The 19,035-nt window shown below is 48.0% G+C and overlaps 1 protein-coding gene and 1 non-coding gene across 2 annotated transcripts; both read right to left on the reverse strand.

Annotated features, from left to right (window-relative positions):
• Window positions 1–1,210: 1,210 nt before the first annotated feature.
• Ikzf3 (IKAROS family zinc finger 3) lies at window positions 1,211–15,496 on the reverse strand. The gene is made up of 3 exons (XM_057774178.1): window positions 15,281–15,496; window positions 15,074–15,190; window positions 1,211–3,920 (listed from the first exon to the last, which is right to left on the reverse strand). Exons 2-3 carry the CDS (start codon window positions 15,156–15,158, stop codon window positions 3,217–3,219), a joined length of 789 nt encoding a protein of 262 aa, XP_057630161.1. The 5' UTR covers window positions 15,159–15,190; window positions 15,281–15,496; the 3' UTR covers window positions 1,211–3,216.
• Window positions 11,785–11,975, reverse strand: LOC130878916 (U2 spliceosomal RNA). The gene has a single exon (XR_009057527.1). It is a non-coding gene; the product is annotated as a U2 spliceosomal RNA (small nuclear RNA).
• Window positions 15,497–19,035: the final 3,539 nt, after the last annotated feature.

Raw genomic sequence — 19,035 nt, forward strand, 5'->3', positions numbered from 1 at the left:
TTGTGTTTTAAAATATCCCTTTGCAAAAGACACCTGGGGCCATTTTCTTGGAGGGGAGGAGGGTGCTGTGAATATGGCTGGGCCAACCAAAGTGGTTAGTCCATAAAAGGGGAGGGATTTTGTCATGGATGAATACAGAAGCAAAGACAGGAAGAGCTGAGAATGAGCAGGAGAGACAAGGCTAGCTGGCTTGTCAGTGCCCGGGGGGGGGGGGGGGGGGGTGGCGACTGTCTCTCTGGGGAGTGATGTAAGCCGTATGAAGATCCGTGGCGTTTTCCCTCTTCTGGTGGTAATGCCAAGGGGTGATGGGAGGATACCTCTGCTGAGTTCTGGGCAGCACTTCAACATGGCGAGAGCATTTGGAGAGCTAGCTCTACCCCTCTTCCCACCCTCACCCGAACTCTGTCACTTTGGCTGCAATGGAACTTCTTGTGGGTTTGGTTGGTCCCCAGTTTGCAGCCCCCTTGGGCGTGTGGTTGGAGCCTGCGTCTAAGAGGGCTGGTGGGAAAGGAAGGAAAGACCCACAGAGCTCATGATGGGGGGGACTGTGTGAGAAAGCTGAAGCTACCCCAGGACTTCACAGACCCATGGAGGATGCAAATCCCTACCCCTTCTCACTTCAGCCCCACCTCTACCAAGGGGGGCCCTTAGGTAGCACCGGCGGTGCTAACCACCCACTAACCACGGCACCCCACCAGGCTCAAATGCTACACTCTTCAAACTTCAGCAGGAGTTGAGGGCTCCTGCTCAGGCTCAGAACGGTTTTGTGAAGGTCAAGGCTCTGTGAAGGTGGCCTCAGGAGATGGAAGCCATCCAGCAAGTCCGTCCTGATCTGTGGAGGCTTCTGGGCTGGTAGAGTGATAGTTCAACATCTTGAGATGACAAAATGCATACGTGTGTGTGTGTGTGTGTGCGCGCACGCGCGTGTCTACAGCAGACTTCAACAGCACTCTGGTGGAAATGCCCATCTCTGCATCTTTTCCTCCTAGTCCCTGCTTTCCAACTCCCTCCCTGCCTCCCTCCCATCGGCCTCCTCCCTCAAAGTCAACAGGATGTGAACCATCTCAAGCATAGACTAGGCAGGTCCTCTTTCACAATGGGCACAAACAGTGTGGCACAGCTCAGATCCAACTCTGCTAAGATACAGAGGTGTGCTGAAGACACCCAGCCCTTTAACTGAAGCCTCAGGCAACACGGAACTGTTGCCATGGAATTTCATGCCCCCCCACCCCCCGTTCCCTGAGACAGACACCATGCTACAAAGCAGGCTAAGCCATTTGTGTATCTGAGGTGGACCGCTTTAATTACTGGCATTGCATAAAGGAGTTGAGCGAGAGCCGAATCCATAAACTCTTTAGAAGGAAAATGCTAATCTACCAGGAACTCGGGATTCTTGGCTCTGGCAGAAATGTTCATAAAGCTAGCTCTTCATTTGTAAATAGGCTCCGTGGAACTGTCCCTGTAAGCAGAACTTATTTTCCCGAAGACCAGTTCTTAAAAAGGAAAGGAGGAAAAGGGCCCCGGCAAGCAGCTGCAGATGCTAGTTTGTGTGCACACTTTGGCAAGACCAAATCACCTTCCTGTTCTTTGTTCCTCCTCAGGGTCTCCTCACGTCCATGACTCAGTGGCTGAAGGAAAAACTTAACACACTTATATTTTCACACCAAAGAGATATGAAACACATTTTCATGTGTGGACCCTTCTGTCTAGTGCCCACACATCAGGAGGTTTAAAAATAACCTGTGGTTATGGAATAATCGTGTATTGAAGCCGGGTGGGACAATCAAGAAGGCCTAAATCCAACTCTTATTTTATGGTTGAGGAAGCTTAGCTTTTAGAGTTAAATGATTTGTACAAAAGCACACACTCATTAGTAGCAGATAGGAGCTCGGCACACACGCATTGTGACCTCTATTCCGGGCTTCCTTGATGTCTCGGTGCCTGTGTGTGTAGCGACATGGTCCATCTACAGAACGAGACAGACTTCCGAGATTCTCAGGGGAATGTAGCAGCTCCGGTTTAAGACAGCAAACACCCTGATGGTGATCATCTCTCACCCCAGCACTCAGCAGGCTGAGGCAGGAGGATCAGAGTCCTGGCTACCCTCAGCTAGTGGTGAGCTCGAGGCCCCAAGGTTTAAAAGTGAAATAAAAGCCACCCATGTCTAACATGACCTCGCAGCATCCTGATCAGAACATCGGTGTTCCTGCTCTCACTCCTGTGGGGCAGGCAAAGGGCATGTTCCGGGTCCCCTGTGTATGTGCGTGTGCAAAATCACTTTCAGGTGTTCTTTGGGTTTGCACCCAGTGCTCCACGACAGTGACAACCCACGTGCCCTTACACACTGCTCCGCCAATCTTTCCTGTCCCCCCCTTTTCTCTCTTTCCTTTGTCCCCTGGTGCTGGGGGTTGAACTTGGCAAACACTGTACCACTAAGCTATGTCTCCAGCCTGCTCGGCCAATCTCAATCAAAAACAAAAACAAATACCACTGCCCCTCAGTGGCGAATCCCTGGGTGTCCGTGATACTCAGTATTTAAAAGCGTTGGTTGGTTCTTCTGGGTAAAATTTTCTTCCAGAGAGCTGGCAGGTGAAGCAGAAGGGTCCTCAGATGGCTTCTGTTTTGTTTGTTTGTGTGACAGGAAGCGAATCGAAGCTCCGAGGGTAGGCTCTTCCATTCCTGGCAGCAGGTCCTTACTCTATGGTGGTCCCTATCTTACTGTTAGACTGGGAGGGTGGGGAGGTTAGGTCCTAACCCTTCTGCCTTGTGCTAGTGCCCAAGGGCAAGGGCAGCTGGTCAGCTCTTCCACTGTGTGGATCTGGGCATGGGATCAAAAGGCTTTTCCGCATATGGCTGCTATATCCCAGCGAATGTCTCCTGCAGCCCACTAAAGATTGTTCCAATTGGCAAGGAGCTCCAGCGGATGGCTGTCTATGGCTACAAAAGATAATGAACCAGATACTTCTTTGGCTTTTACATCCCATCAAATTCAACTGATGGGAAAGGAAGGTTTCACAGAGTAATGTGATGGCTCTGCAAACTGTTTCTGGACGAAGACAGTGTTTCCCTGATTGTTCGTGTGAATATGACTGAATGCTAACATAACCAGGCAGGACTGTGGGTTTGAGTTCAGCTTCCTGGGTAAGGCTATCATTAGTTTTAAAAAAACAACAACAACAACGTTGGGCCTTAGATTGTGAGCTCGGAGACTGATGCTCACTTCAACATGGCTCTGTGTTCTCCTCTGGCAATGTGGGAGGAGAATTCGTAGCGATCGTGGCTTCGGTAGCCACACATGTTACACTCGAAAGGGTCACGGAAGCCATGACAGCCCATGTGGATGGTGAACATTACGTAATCTAGGAAGAGGACATGGCAGTGGTCACACCGGAACACATCCATCACCTCTCCTCCTTTGCTGATCACTTTGATGGAGTCTCTCAGGCAGATGGGAGGGGGCTTCAGGAGTTCAAAGGAGCGAGGGACCTCCTTTAGAAGTGGCATCCCGTTGCGGGCCTGGGGAAGGACCATGTGGCTTTGCTGGTAGCCGTGATTCTGGCGATCCTCGTGGTTGCTGTCAGTGTCTGTAGAGTCGTGGGCACTATTGATGGGGGACAGACCTCGTTCAGAAGGCAAGTTTTTCTCTGGTAGGAGCATCCTTTTCTTTTCCAGCTCCTGGGGGGCCCCATTAGGCATTTCAGCCCGGGTGAGAGCTAAAGGGTACATGCTGCTGATAACTGGGACCATCTCAGAGGTGGGAGCAGGCGGAGTCTGGACTAAGGGGCGCAGGGCTTCAGCCCCCAGGTAGCTGATGGCGCTGTTGATGGCCTGGTCCATCATTCGGGTCTGCATTAGCTCAGTCTCCTTCTCATAGGCGTAGCTGGGGTTGTAGTTAACGTCAAAGCAGTGCCGCTTCTCCCCTGGAACAAGGGAGGGGAGAGGTTACCGCAGAAAGAGCAGGAAGCAGAGAGTGGGGTCCTCCACAAGAGAGAAGGGGTAGGCTGTGGCTGCTGCTCACTGGTAGCCAGCCACGGGGGCGCTGGGGGGCTCCATTCCACAGGGAGATAGTCTTAGGGGGTCTATCCATCAGTCACATATTTGAACTGTCAAAATTAAGTCAGTGGATGAAAGAAAGGGGCCGAGAGGGTGGGTGGGCTACCACTGAGCAGCACCCGGGGCCTCTGCACTTTCACTGTGTGTGCTTCCAGAGTGCTGCCACCTTCCAAACTGTTACTCGGCCTGTACTGTTAAATATTAGGTACCGCGAAGAGCAGGGGTCTCAGTGACGCGCTGCAGCGGCTTGCGGCTTGCAGCTTGCCTTTCTCCTAACTTATTTTATTTCCTTTTTTTTTAAAGGCAGGGTTTTATATATCTCAGGCTAGCCTTGGACTCAATATATAGCTGAGGATGACCTTGAACCTTTGATTCTCTAGCCTCCATTTCACAAATGCTGAGAATACGGCTTGGGCTTTGTACATTCGAGGCGCATACTCTACCAATGAGTCACATCCAGCCCTATGAGATTTTTTTTAAACAACGTCTACCGTTACTTTCTTTCTTTTTCTCCCCCTGCCCCTTTTTTCTTTTTTTGGTTTTTCGAGGCAGGGTTTCTTTGTGTTGTCCCGTCTGGCCTTGAATTCATAGAGATCCACCTGCCTCTGCCTCCCGAGTGCTGGGGATTAAAGGCGTGTGCCACTACCGCGGGGCTTAGAGGCTTGTTTTGTCGTTGTTTTAAGACAGGGTCTCTCTGTGTCACCCAGTTTGCCCTTTAGCTAATTATCTTCCCGCCTCTGCCTCCTAAGTGCTGAGATGAGGTTTAGGTCACCATGCCTGTCACTTGGTACCAATCTTTGATAGACAGATGACAGATGTAGTCTAGATGCATCTGGATCCTTAGGACCCACTGCACACTTAACTGAAGATATTTCTTTGTGATCACCCTCTCCATTTCCCATGTCAAACTGCTGAGAAACTCTGAAAATAGAGTTAGCCACCAGCAACACACTGAGTGTTTCGCCTTAGGAAAGAGAAGGAGGTTTAGCTGGTGGCGCACACCTTTAATCCCAGTACTCGGGAGGCAGAGACAGGCAGATCTCTGTGAGCTCGAGGCCAGTCTGGTCTACGAGAGCTAGTTCCAGGACAGGTTCCAAAGCTACAGTATGGGAGATGGGACAATGCCAATGTGGTTTCTAAGTAGCTGTGCTGACTTTGGATCCTGGAGGGGTTTGAAGTGCTGGGTCCTTCTCTTTTGTAACATTCCCTAGCCTGGCCAGGGTTCCAAACTTGTCACTGCCTCACAGAAAAGGGTTCAGAAAAGAAAGAGAGAAAATGGCACGGTAAGAAAACAGGGATGGGGGACTCAGTGTCTATCCTTGAGTGTTCTCCACTCTAGCAGGGCAGAAACAAGACGCTTAGGCCTAAAACTGGAGCTAGACTATGGTATGAATGCCACAGAAGGGCTGCTCACCAATGGAGCTTGTGATTGTATTCTAAGCGTCCCATTTGAGGTTTGAACCAGGCGAGGACCTCATATTCTGGTGTTTTGGGTTTTTTTGTTGTTCTGATTTGTTGGGTTTTGTGTGTGTGGCGGGGGAGAGGCACCGTTGCCTGCTTTCGGGACCCTTTCTACCATGCTGTCTCATGTAGTCTTAGTAGGAGAGGAGGTGCCAAGTCTCACTGCACCTTGATATGCCACGGCTGGATGACATCCATGGGAGGCCTGCCCTTTTCTGAAGAGAAATGGAGGAGGAGCGGATAGGGGTTGGGGTGAGGGACGGACTGGGAGGAGAGCAAGCCGGGGAAACTGCAGTCAGGATGGAAAAAAATTAAAAAGGCTGTTATAAGATCTCATACAGGCAAAGTGAGGCCGTTTGGTATCAACTGTATATTTCAACATTAAGGGAATGCAAAACTTTTGGAAGGACTGTGGAGAGGAAACAAATTCTTGGAAAAAATCTAACTCTTTCTTTTTTTTTAAATTTATTTATTTTTACTTTATGCACGTTGGTATTTTGCCATGGGTGGTAGGTCCCCTGGAACTGGAATTAAAAATAGTTGTGAGCTGCCATGTGGGTGCTAGGAACTGAACCCAGGTCCTCTGGAAGGACAACCAGTATTCTCTTAACCACTAAGCCACCTCTCCAGTCCTGGAGAAATCTAACTCTTGAAGAGGGTCTTGATGAACTGGCAGGATCTGGACTGTTCTGTCTGAGGGAGAAGAGAAGATGAAGGCTGAAAGCACAGGAACAGGAAGAGAGAGCTGTATAAAGGGTTTCTCAGACTTCAGCGGGCTCACACTACAGTGTCTGTCCCTACACTGGGGTAGCTTCGCTGATAGAGATGTGCTGTAGTCATCTGAACTAGTTTGGACCGGTTTAAGTCTGGTTCCCTCGGTTACTGGTTGCATGACCTTGAGTGAAATGAACCCAGTAACCCCTCACAGGGTCAGTATAAGGACAGTGCCAGGTACCTACACAACACCTGGCACATGCCAGCATGTTCTTCCTTCCTCCCTCCATCCTCCTTTCTCCTTCCTCCCTCCCTCCCTCCTCCTTCCTCCTTCCTTCCTCTCTCCCTCCTCCCTCCTCCTTCCTTCCTCTCTCCCTCCTCCTTCCTCCTTCCTCCTTCCTCCCTCCCTCCCTCCCTCCTCCTTCCTCCTTCCTTCCTCCTTCCTTCCTTTCTTTCTTCCTTCCTTCCTAACTTTGTTTTGTATATAAGGGGATACATATGGGTGCCACAGCACGCTTGTTGAGGTCAAAGGACAACTTGTGGGTATCTCTTCTCTCATTCTACCACGTGGGACCTCGGTTAAGGACTCTGGTTGCCAAACTTGACACCAAAGTACCCTCGTCCACTGAGCCATCTTACTGGACCTAGTATTCTTTTCATGGGGATCAAAGTCTATGAATGTCCTGTGTGCTGTCCCATATTGTGGGAAAGAAAGATCTGGTGAAAAAAACAAAAAGAAAGAGCTAGGTCTAAGATCTCGATTACTCGTGAGGCTGAGGGAAGAGAACCAGGTTGAAGATCTGCCTGGGCTACAGAGGGAGTTCAAGGTCAGCCCAGGCAACTTTGTGAATCTTTGTCTCCAAAAGTCAAAACAGGTCTGGATATATGTTCAATGGTACAGGGCTTGTCTAGCATGCATGAGGCCCCAGGTCCAATCCGAGTATCATAATGAATCAGAGAGCCCTTGAAAACACACAGTAGGGCCAAATGATAGACTTTCTGAATAACCAACCACACAGCAAACACCAAATGCCTTTGTGGAAAGGGGGCTGTGGTGCATGTAACAGCAACGTGTGAGACATGCCAGGAACATGGCTGGAAGCGGGAAGGCCAGCCAGGAGATCCGTCCAGCAGATGCGTTTGCACACATGCGTCCCCACCACCTTAAAGACATGATACTTTCTAAGCTAATGTCTGAGAGAAAAAAGAAAACAAAGAAAAGAAAAAATGCCCTAACTTGGCAGCTCACTAGGAAATGACAGAAATGGATGTGTTTGCCAAAGTAACCAACGGCGGCGATTTTACTTGCAGCTCTCTTGATGACGGCTGGCTGCAGCAGTTACATGAAGAACAGGCAACGCCGAGTTCACACACACTCATTCCCCTGGAAATGATGCAGGGTTGATGAAATCTGGTTTCTTAGTCTTTTCAAGGTCATCGATGGTTTCTCAGTGTGGCTGGCCCTGTCAAACTTCCTAAATACCAGGAGATGTCCAAGAGAGGCTCTGGGAAGGATTCCAGGGCTGGGTAGACACACCCCCTTTTGTTCCATCCTTTCTCCCAGGGGTGTGCTTTGTGCTTTCCTTACCCAAGCTGGTGAATTCACAATCCACACAACCCACAGCACCTCTCAGCAAACAGCTGTGTGAAAAGAGGCAAAGCAGGAGGGGGGAAACAAGCCCCTGGGGGGATGGAAAGAGGTGACTGAGCTGTGTGGTTAGCGCAGGCCACTGTTCAAGGTGGAGAGGCGAGCGAGCGACTCAGATCTTCACGCGCACAGGGCTCGCCCTGATCAGATCCCCTCATCTCCCAGTTACCGTAACCTGATCACTGCAGATGACAATCTGTCACCTGCGTGCGGACCGATGACTCAATGTGTATGAAACTCAGAAGAGGTAGGCTACGGTAATCGAAAAGCCAATAGCTCACGTTTCTTGAGTAACACACTCATAAAAAGGTTAGTCTAACCACAAGCACATAACTGCTTCCAAGGCCTCTCAGAGCCTCAGGGCCGGATCTAGTCACCTCGAACCACGCCTCTCGGTGATTCATGTTTAACAGATTCAGGAGGAACAGAGGTTTTCTTCTGATGAAAACACAAAAGGCAACAATATGTCTTAAATGCAGAAGCCCAGCCTGCCAGGTTGGGCCACCCCTCCCTTACAAACCTTCTTAAAGGTGTTCAACCTATATTTTGGTAATTCTCAGATGAACAGCTGCCCACCTGTATGGATGCCATGGTGGGAGGGAACATGGTTATTGGTTTTGACTGTCAATTTGGAAGCCTAGAATCACAAACTGGGCATGTAAACTTAGAGCTCTGTCCTCAGGGTCTAGGGACAAGATCCACGGTCGAATCCCTTCTCTTCTGGTCCTTACACTCCACACAACACCTTACATATAAGATACTAAGGATAAATACGTTTATTGCAGTCCTACACTACCGGACGTCATGCTAGAGACTTAGCTCACTGTCCCACTTCATCACTCCTTCAAGGTTAATAGCTCTTAAGGTGGACTGTCATCTCTGACAGACGAGAAACTGAGAGCCCAGACAACAGGCTTCACTTTTCCAAGGTTGTCCGTGGTGAATGGAGAACCAGGGCACAGTCTAAGAGTCATGTCTCCGCACACGCTAGAGGGTTTCCTGCCCTTGGTGGCTCAGCCCTCCACAGGCAGTGACTACAGATACTCTGCTGGGATAGTTCCCACAGCACGGCAGAGGGCATTTAGTGGCAACAACTGTGGCATTTTGTTCTTTTTTTTTCTCCCAATCATAAGCACACCAATTGAGAAGCATTGGTGATGCAGAGTTGGGATGTCTGCACAGTGCTTCACAGAGCGCCTGGCACACACAAGCACTCCTGTGTTGCTATTTATGCTCTGAGACATACAGACATCACTGCAGTCCCACAGACGAGATGCAGCATTGATATTACTTGATTACGAGGCAACATCCTCCACACTGGCTTCATGGAGGAACCAAGTATATTGTAGAAAAGAGAGCGGGGAGAGGAAACTGTGAGACACTCCAAAGATGTGCTACATAGCATGGGCACATACGAATCTATCCTTCCGGGTGTCCTGGGAGTCAGAGGTGGTGGTGGAGGCAGGCACAGCAAGAGGTAGAATTCTGCACTGTGCAGAGCAGGAATGGGCACAAGGAGGACCAGCGACAGGGATGCGGGAGGAGGGAGGACATCCAGACCCAGAACACGGAAAGCGCTGCACAGGAGTGGGAAAGCGTCCAGAGAAGTGTGGAGAAGGCACAGCTCATGGTGGCTGGGTGGGCTGCATTGCTGAAGTAGGAGAGGAAAGACTTAGGTTTCACTCTACTGAGGAGCAACTTAAAGGGGTTTTATCATCTAAAGAGGAAGGCAAACAGGATTTGAATTCCAGAAAAACACTGCAAACACAACAATACAGTCAGTGTTGGGTAACGGACACACGGATTTTATTTGAGTCTTGAGGTTTCTCAGGTCCCTTTAGTCTGTCTCCTGTTGCCTCCTGTTATATCTCATAAGTATTCTCACTCACTTTCCTGCAGGCATGGAAGGAAGGAAAAAAAGGAAGGAAAGAAGGAAAGAAGGGACGGAGGGAGGGCAGGGAGACAAGCAAGAAAAGTGGGGTGCCCCACGTTTGTGGGGATGCTAATCTTAACCTAAGAGAAACTGGAATTTTCCTAACATTCACTCTGGGAGCCAGCAGTCAGGCAGCAGCCAGAATGGGGAGAGAGCAAACACTCGGGGTGGGACAGGCAGGGGGCTGAGCTGGAGACTGCCTTGTGTTGCTGCAGGGGTCTCTGTCGTCTGTGATGTCAGAGTGTGATGTCATATGTGTTCTTCACATATGACATGCTGCTTGATGTCATCTGTTCACAAGGAGCCACAGGCCAAGACAGCTCTTTTCTCAAGGGGACATACTCTGGACACAGAACAACAGCTTGTGGGGTTTCCCTACCACCAGCTCTCAGGGACCAAACTTCTGGCTACCCAAAGCTCCCTCAGCACAGGTGCCATGAGCTGCTCTAGTGACTTCCTGGGGAAGGAGGGCCACCCCAGACTGCAGCACCACGCAGAGCTGGGTCTGGCCCTGCTCTGTCTAGCTGTGTCTCCCTCGGCTTTGACTCCTTCCTGAGTCAAAGGGCTTCTCTGGAGGTTCCCAACATCCTTTAAATGTGTAGACACCATAATACATACAGAACCGGGGTCATGGAGGAGGGGAGAAAGGAGGCTTGCTACCCTTTAAAAGGGGTTAAACTGCTTCCTGCTCCTCCGCTACCCAAAGTAGGTGAGTTTTTCATCCCAGCTCTTCACAGAGAAAGCTGATGGTGCCTGCAGAAGTGTCAAAACCTCACTCACATGTTTACCACCAGTGACAAAAATCTTTTTTTTTTATGATCTTTTCAACACGGGAACTTTCGTTAGTAACGTAACACATAATTTTTTTTTCAAAAGATGTGGTGAGTCCTGCTTCCAAAGGGGAAAAAAATGAAAACCGGGAAAAAGGAAAAGTCAGAAGCAAGTAATGTCTTTCCTCTTTGTGGGAGAGAAATCCACCCTCTACTCCGGGCCAACTATTCGAGGCTAGCCTGACCCAAAGCATGGCCAAACATTATGCGTAACAGGATGGGATTCAGGTTAGGACGCTAGAGGCAAGTTCGCCTTGTCATTTGGAAAGAAATCGTCTTGATGTGGATGAGACACACTGCCCCTGCGAGAAAAAGGGTCAGCTAACCTGAGGGCTCTGTTTGACCTTTGCCCTCATGGTTCAAGAGGCCAGGGCAGCAAGGGCTGGTGTGTGAGTGGTATGCTCACTCTCAGCAAGGATTAAAGGGGGTGACTCATTCGTCACAGCCCACTCGGTGCCATTTCCCCGGCGGCAGGAGCTTTTTAGAAAATGGTGCCTTGGAGAGAAAAGGGGGGGAGAGAAAAGAGAGGGAGGGGACAGTAGCCTGGGCTCCTGACGCTGCATTCCATATGATGCCTGCCACAGGGGACGTCCTGCTTTCCTCCCGTGATTCCACCGTTTTCTAGCACAACAGTTGGTTTAGCTAAATGATCCAAGGAGTTTCCCCTTTAAATGTTTTTTCCTTTCTTTTTTTAGTGTGTTCGTACACACCCTGGTGTGTGTGTGCGCGCGTGCATGCCTGTGTCCACCTATGTGCAAGTGGAGGCCAGAGGTCCACCTTGGCTGTCTTTCTTGATCATTTCCCCTCTTATTTTTTGAGCCAGTCTCACACTGAACCTGAGCTTCCAGTTTGGTCAGAGAAGCCGGCTGACTAGACCTGCCTGTCTCCTGATGGCATTACAAAAGCTTTTATGTGGGTTCTGTGGGGGGAGGTGACTGCAGAAAGGGTCCTCATGTTTGAGCAGCCCCTCCTCCCCTCTGAGACAGGGTCCCACTATCTAGCTCTTCCTGACCCAGAACTCTTTGACCTGGAACTCACAGAGCTCTGTCTGACTCTGGAGGGTCCTAAAAAAACATCTCATGAGCAAAGGCTTAGGATGGGAGTCAACAAGTGCCATGTGTCTGACAAGAAAACTCTCTTTATTTCTTCCCTGCACTGATCCTGGAGTTACTGCAATACAAGGTCAGTGGGTGGAGTGGGCGGAGTAAGCTTCCATCCCAAGTCCCAGCTCCAAAAATCCATTTAATAAATTGTCCTCGGATAGAGGACGTATCCGATATTAAACTGATAAGAGCAGACACTACACTTGCTCTTAGCCAAAAGGGCCGAGAAGTATCGTTCCTTTCCTTTCCGAGGCAGACCTCATGCAGGCGTCCTTGGCATTGAAAGGATGGTCTTGACCTCTAAATCCTTTTCCCTACACCTCCTAAGCGCTAAGGTTACAGACACACGTGATACCCACCCCCTGCCACCTCCAGGTTACTATTTGTGTGATGAATGATCAGAAGCTTGTCCCAAGTGAATATTATGCATGTGAGGAGATGTGATATTTTATTTAGAGTCTGAGCTGTAGTAATGTTTTTTCCTCAAGAAAAAAATAAAAATAAAAACCTAACCAACACAAACCCTTGAGGACTGGGAATGTTGCTCAGTATTAGAACATTTACCCCGAATCACTGAGGTCCCTAGGAGCCATCCTCCAAACAAACAAATAAGCAAACAAACACCACCTCAAAACTCGACACTGGTGTATGGCACAAGTACTCTATCTTCAGAGCCTGGAGAAGAGGCTGCCAGTATTACACGGTCAGGCTGTCTTAAAGACAGACTGGTTCTGACTGACATTTCTAGTTCATCTCCCGTGGATGGGAGGGGCCTTCTGGTCATTCCATCATCTAGTTCGTTTTCTCATTCACAGATGAGTTAACAGAGGTCCAGAAAGCATTCTGGGATTTTCGAAATGGCTGCGAAACACAGTTAAGTGTCTCTTCATTGTGCTATACCACAATATACCGAAAAAGGCAGGGGTGGGGGAAAGAAGCCCCCAGTTATTCTGGGCTCTGAAGCTGCTTTTTCAAGAGCAGCTCTGCCCAGCTGATAAACCCTGGTGAGCCCACTGGACACACAGACAGCCCCAGATGACCTCTACGGAACACTAAAGGAAACCAAGCTCCTGATTACGGGAAAGAGGTCTGTAGAAGGGGGAGGGGTAGCTGGCAGAGGTGAGGGTGGGGATAAGAGAGAGCCCACAGGAGAGTAACCAGGTATGTACACAAATACGAAATTGTCAAAGAACAAGCTTTACCAACAAACAAAAAGAGTTAACTAAGCCAAGTTCCCAATCCTAGTTCCCAGAAGATCCGGTGGTTCAGAAAAGAGAGAAAGTAGACTTTCCGAAGTCTGTGTTTGTAGAGTCTGAAATCCTATCGTCAGAAACCACTGGATGGCTCTCCAAGGCAACAGCAGAGCCAAGAGGATCTGGACATAGGGAACATGAAAATAGACAAACAAAAACCTACCACAGTAAGTAGGGCTTGGCCTCAGCCATTGGCTCAGCCAACTGTGAGGACTAGGTACTCTCTCTCAGATTTTAGTTCTCTGGGTTGAAACTGAGACTCATTACTTGGACTTCCTTGCCCGTCTCATCCCATGCTCCTCCCACATCAGCTTCGGCCATTTCTAGAGTCTAAACAGTCCTCCAGCTAAGATTCCCTTGTAGAGCCGGATAACCCCGGCTTTCTTCTGAATTCATCAATGCCTACTCGCACAAGCAAGGTCCAAAGGTACACAGGTAATGCCTTGGCATCCTGACTGATCCGCTGGGCATAGACTGTCTGTGGAAGTCGCCACATGCCCCCTTAACGTGTCTCCTCAAGGGGAGGTAAAATGAGTAGAGAGGGGAAGCTCCCTAAACTGAAACACACACCAACTTCAGTCTGACATGATTTAGGGATGGGTTCACTGACAGTTTCTTCTTCTTTCTTTCTTTCTTTCTTTCTTTCTTTCTTTCTTTCTTTCTTTCTTCCTTCCTTCCTTCCTTCCTTCCTTCCTTCCTTTCTTTTTTTAAAATAGGGTCTCTCATATAGCCCAGGCTGGCCCCAAACTTTCTATGTGGTGTTTATAGCCTTAAACTCCTGATCCTCTGGCCTTTACCTCTCAAGTGCTAGGAATGTAAGAATAACCCACCATACCCTTGGATTACATTTTATTCATTGATTACCACATGCTTTTCTTTTGGAGACAGAGTCTCTCTCTATGGCCCCGGCTAGCCTGGTACTCACTATGTGGACCAGAGTGGTCTCAAACTCACAGAGATCTACCCGCCTCTGTCTTGTGAATGTTGCAATTAAAGACAAGTGCTACAATTTATTCTTGAAGTGACAAAAAGCATGCAAAAGATATCCAACTAGTAACAACAAAATAGATAAGCAGAAATACTAACTTCAGTAATTTCAAAATCTATGGATTCTTTCAACATAGAATTCAATTGAATGTCTACTTATAAAGTGCTATCTATACCGGAATAATCTCAGAGTTAAAAGCAGACAGGCAATTGGGATGTAGAAAAGCTGCTAAGAAGAATAAATACAAAAAGACAAAAGTCAGACTTCAGAAGCAGCAAGCAGTTTTACAAAGAGATATTGACAAATGTTATTAGTGCCGAGGAAGAGTTTTATTCACGTGATAACTATTTTTGCTCAACACCGCCAGCATCCAATTTAATAATAAAACTGACACATTCACCTAAGCTGCTTGCAACTCCAGATCTATTTTAATACTGTGGTCACGAGTGTGCAAACATCTGGGCAATCATGAAATAGCCCCACCATTTGCAAGTCCCCAACACTTAAATGGACGTAACTGTCTCTTAGTCATCTCGGTCTGCAGTGGCTTCTGACAATGTGAAAACCAACGACATAAAAACTAACTTCAGTAAGACAAGCGATCAAGTCAAATTGAGTTATTTAAGTCCACATTTTTCTCCAACCACTTTCTGTTAAAGCGAGCTCTCAATCAAATTCAAGAAAATATGGTGATAAGTTTTAGAACATTTTAGAATATTTAAAAAAAAAGTTAGAGCATGCTAACAGAACCAACTTGTAACATATCATTACAAAATTTTACCAAGATGCTATCTTGAACATTTTACTGGTGCAAGTTGCATAAATCTATGCAACAGATGCCATTCAGAGGGAAGAGGAAGGAACAGCATCTTTAACACCGACTCCATTTAAGAAACAATACCAAATGTTCCCCTGCTTTGTAGCTAAGACTCCTCAGATAATACTTTTAATTCTATATACTAGAGCCATCAAAACGAACCGACCACAGCGAATAAGAACACACTAGGAAAGGCAAGTGCGGTAAACATCCCCATGTTATCTCAGCCAAGTTATCTGCTAGCAGCAGCAAGAAAGGACCGTGCATCCTTACCAATGAATTTCTGAGGCATTGAGCTTTTCCGTTTTGCCACATTGCTTGCTAATCTGTCCAGAACGAGCGCTCTTTCACTTCCCATCTCCGCTTTGATGTGTCTTGCCTCCACACTTGCTGGTTTGGAAAGAAGAGGGAGAGGAATACATTGGTACATGGGGAGAATGGGGAAGGGGTTGGGGGGCTGATGCATGCGGCTGTCATTACCTGTGGGTCCTGCTCGGTTTCCTGCCCTGGGTACCTGCTGTGGTCAGTGAGACCGATTCTGGGGCACATTCAAATCTTGCAGTCTTATGCTGAGATGGGAAAGCCCGACCCATCCCCAGCTAGTACCTTCACTAGCAAGAGGAAGTATTGAAGAAACAGCTTGGACGTGGTTGGTTGCAAAAAGATAGATAGATGGAGGCCCTTTTACCCTCGGCAGCTCCTTTCTGATTCTGAGTAACTGCATGTGACACCCGCACGCTGATATAATTCTTCTTAACAACTTTGAAAAAAAAAAAGGCACGGTGCCCCAGATTCACCACTCTGTCTATGGTAATAGACTTTTGAAAATAGATACACTCGCCCAGATAGCAAGAAATCTACCCAGTGATTTGGGTATTGAAATACTGAGTCATTTTTTTTCTTCACTACGTTTCTCTCAGTTCTTATCTTTCAAATTCCGTTTCTCTGGGTTCCGTGTGTTGCTTCATAGGTTCTCCACACATCTCAAAATTGTTTCCATTACCGTGTCCCTGAGCCACACTGTTGTCTGAAAATTAAAGGGCAATCTGTATACTGCATTTCTATTGTATTCCTAATGAAAAAACGACAATAGGAACTGCCCGAGAATGTGGATTGGCTATGAACCCACAGACAGACATCTGAGTGGCATGGGCTGGAGTTCTCAGACCTGGCTGCAAATTAGTCCAGCCTGATTGCCTGGTACACACTTAGATATCCACAGGCAGCTTCCCTTTCACTGTGCTGTGGGGCCAGGACAAGCGTGCTTTCCAAGTTCCCCGGATGATTTTTAAAGGCAGCCACAACAGGACAACGAGGCTCATGCCTATAGTCCCAGTCCTTGGGAGGCTGAGGCAAGAGGGTGACCATGAGTTTGAGACTAGCCTGGGCTACACAGTGAACTGCAGGCCATCCTAGGCTACCACGTGAAACTGGGGAGGGGGAGCAGCCAGAATTTCTGTGCACTAGATGAATATAAAAATAACGCCAATACGCTTAAATAGTAAAGCAGAACAAATGTAGTTTACTTTGGAACAGCCAGTGGTAACCAACGAGACACCACGTCTAAAGAGTGAGAACGCACTAGCTGCTATAAACAGAAGGCCTAAAACTTCATAATGCTGGAATCAAGGACCAGTAAATAATTTCTGTAAAAAGAGCAAAGAGTAAACACTGTGTATGATCATTTGCGATCATTATTATTTTTGAGGCAGGGTCCTTCTGTTTCACAGCTCCAAGGCTGGCCTCAAACCTCAAGTCCTGGGATTACACACCTGCACTACTACGTTCACATCGGCAGTAACTATTTTTAAATCTGTGGGATGCACAGCCCCTTTCTATATTAGTGTTCTCTGCTCCACATCTCTGCTAAAATGTAAAAACTGGACCAGAGAGATGTCTCAGCCTGTGACATGCTTGCTATATAAGCACGAGAACCTGAATTTGGATCCCCAGGACCCACCTAAAGAGCCCAAGCCTGTAATCCCAGCACCGGGGAAGCAGGGACAGTAGGACCCCAGAGGCTCGCTAGCCAGGCATTCTAGCTTGTCATGGGCAAGACCCAGGCTCAATGAGAGACTCTGTTTCATGAACTAAGGTGAACAGTGATTGAGAAAGGCATTCAAAATCGACTTCTGGCTTCCAGGCACACCTAGACACACACAAACGTGGACACATCCACAGACCACACATACACAGTAAATAAGTAAACAGTAAAAACCCTGTATACATACTGATGGCTGCCCTTGACCCCAGGGCCACGGTGCATTCACCCCTGCCCAAGCAAACATATCGAGACATTATATCTCTGTTTCGTCTGAGCACTTCAGAAAGTCTAAACTAGAAGGTCATACATTTCTTATGTGTCTAAGGAAGAAGAAAATGTAATTTTTTTTTTTGTTTTTTCGAGACAGGGTTTCTCTGTGGTTTTGGAGCTTGTCCTGGAACTAGCTCTTGTAGACCAGGCTGGTCTCGAACTCACAGAGATCCGCCTGCCTCTGCCTCCCAAGTGCTGGGATTAAAGGCGTGCGCCACCACCGCCCGGCTGAAAATGTAATTTTTTAAGGGACTAGAGTTAAAAAGGTAAAATTGATATCTGCAGAATGAGATATTCCCTAGCCCAGTGCCTGCACAGGTTTGGGAACTGTCTACACTTGTCCTGACAGGAGTCTGAAGTATTCGCCATGTGAAGAGATTCCAATATACAGAACTGTCACACACTCCATGGTCTGTGAGACACATGTCCAGAAAAAAAGGACACTGGCCACCTTTGCAGGGAATGAATGACCCAGAAAGATCTTCAGGGCAAGAGAGGCTGGACCGGAGAGCGCCAATGCCAGATTAGAAAATGATCATTTCAAGTCTTAATTATTTTCCACTTTCTTCCCGTCACCAGAAGAACTCTGTTTCGGGTGTTATACAATGCAGAGCTTTGTGTGGTTTTTAAAAATCAGTCATAAAGGAAACCTGTCTCCAAAAGTGAAGAAACAAGTATAATGGCGACGCCACATCACTTGACGTGGGCTCTTGTCAACAATAACTCTGAAGAAACGCATCCCTACATCTGCTCCAGCTGTCAACACCGATTTACGTAAATGAGAAGATTACGCTCAGGACCAGGGGCTTAGGCAGCTTTCAGACTTGGTAAAGTCCTTGGACTTAGGCACTTGGTGACAGGACGCTGCTATGGAGTGAAGGGGGTCAAATTCTGCTCAGTCCAGAGACAGGTTACAATGACCAAACAGGAAATGATCATACGTATTATTTCCTTGCACACAAACCACCGCCAGATGTGGCACTAGCCACAGTCCCTTGAGCAGAGAGAGGAAAGACCGCCTGGAATTGGAAGTCAGTTTCCAACACAAGGGATTACTGTTTTGTTGTTGTTGTTGTTCCTTTATCTTAGAAGTAGGGTAAAGGTAGCCATGTGTACTCTAGGAGCGTACGAGAGGATCAGAGGCACCAGGCCTGTATCTGTTATGGAAATGATTTAGGTTGAAATGAGGAAAACAAATACTTGGGGAATTTTTACTTTTGAGCACACTTCACCACTGTGTTTGGTCCCTTTTAGTCCTTCCCCTCATGGCCAAATCATGACCTGGGACCCACCCTAAGCATGACGCCTATGTCTTAGGAGTCATTGCTCATGTTTCACCAAAGTCACCGGCAGCAGCAGCAGTTTCGTGGGCACATGCAGCGACATCCTCTGTGTTTGGGAGGGTGCTGAGGCATGGACATATTGACCTAAATAACTGTAATTAGGGCATGTCACTAAATGGCAGCCTTCTGAGATAAAATCACACTTCTCATTCCTGGTTACCCACCAAGCTGGTCTTGGCAGTCATTTCCAGATAACTCTCACCGTATCAATCAGTGGCCAAATGGCTGACATTTAAGAGAGTAACGTTCTGGAGTGTTCATGGGTGAAAAGACAATCTGGGGCACAAGCGAAGGCTTTCCCGCTTCCACAGCTCTGCTCAGAGGGAAAGGCCTCCTGTGAGAAATCAAGAGACCGCTGGCCCACTGCACCCTCCCCAGAGCTGTCATGCAGGACACTGACACTCGCAACCACGGGAGCACACCCCAGGGCCTGAGTTCCCCTTCACAGACTTAACCGGTTCCCAACCGCGGAGTGGACAAAGGCTAACAGGCAACAAAATAGGGTCCACTTTCTTCCCTAGACTTCGTGTCTTTTTACCTCTGAACCGCCAGACAGTGGATAGACAAAACCACTGAAG

Source organism: Chionomys nivalis, chromosome 7 (genome assembly GCF_950005125.1).
Source record: "Chionomys nivalis chromosome 7, mChiNiv1.1, whole genome shotgun sequence".
Lineage (NCBI taxonomy): Eukaryota > Metazoa > Chordata > Mammalia > Rodentia > Cricetidae > Chionomys > Chionomys nivalis.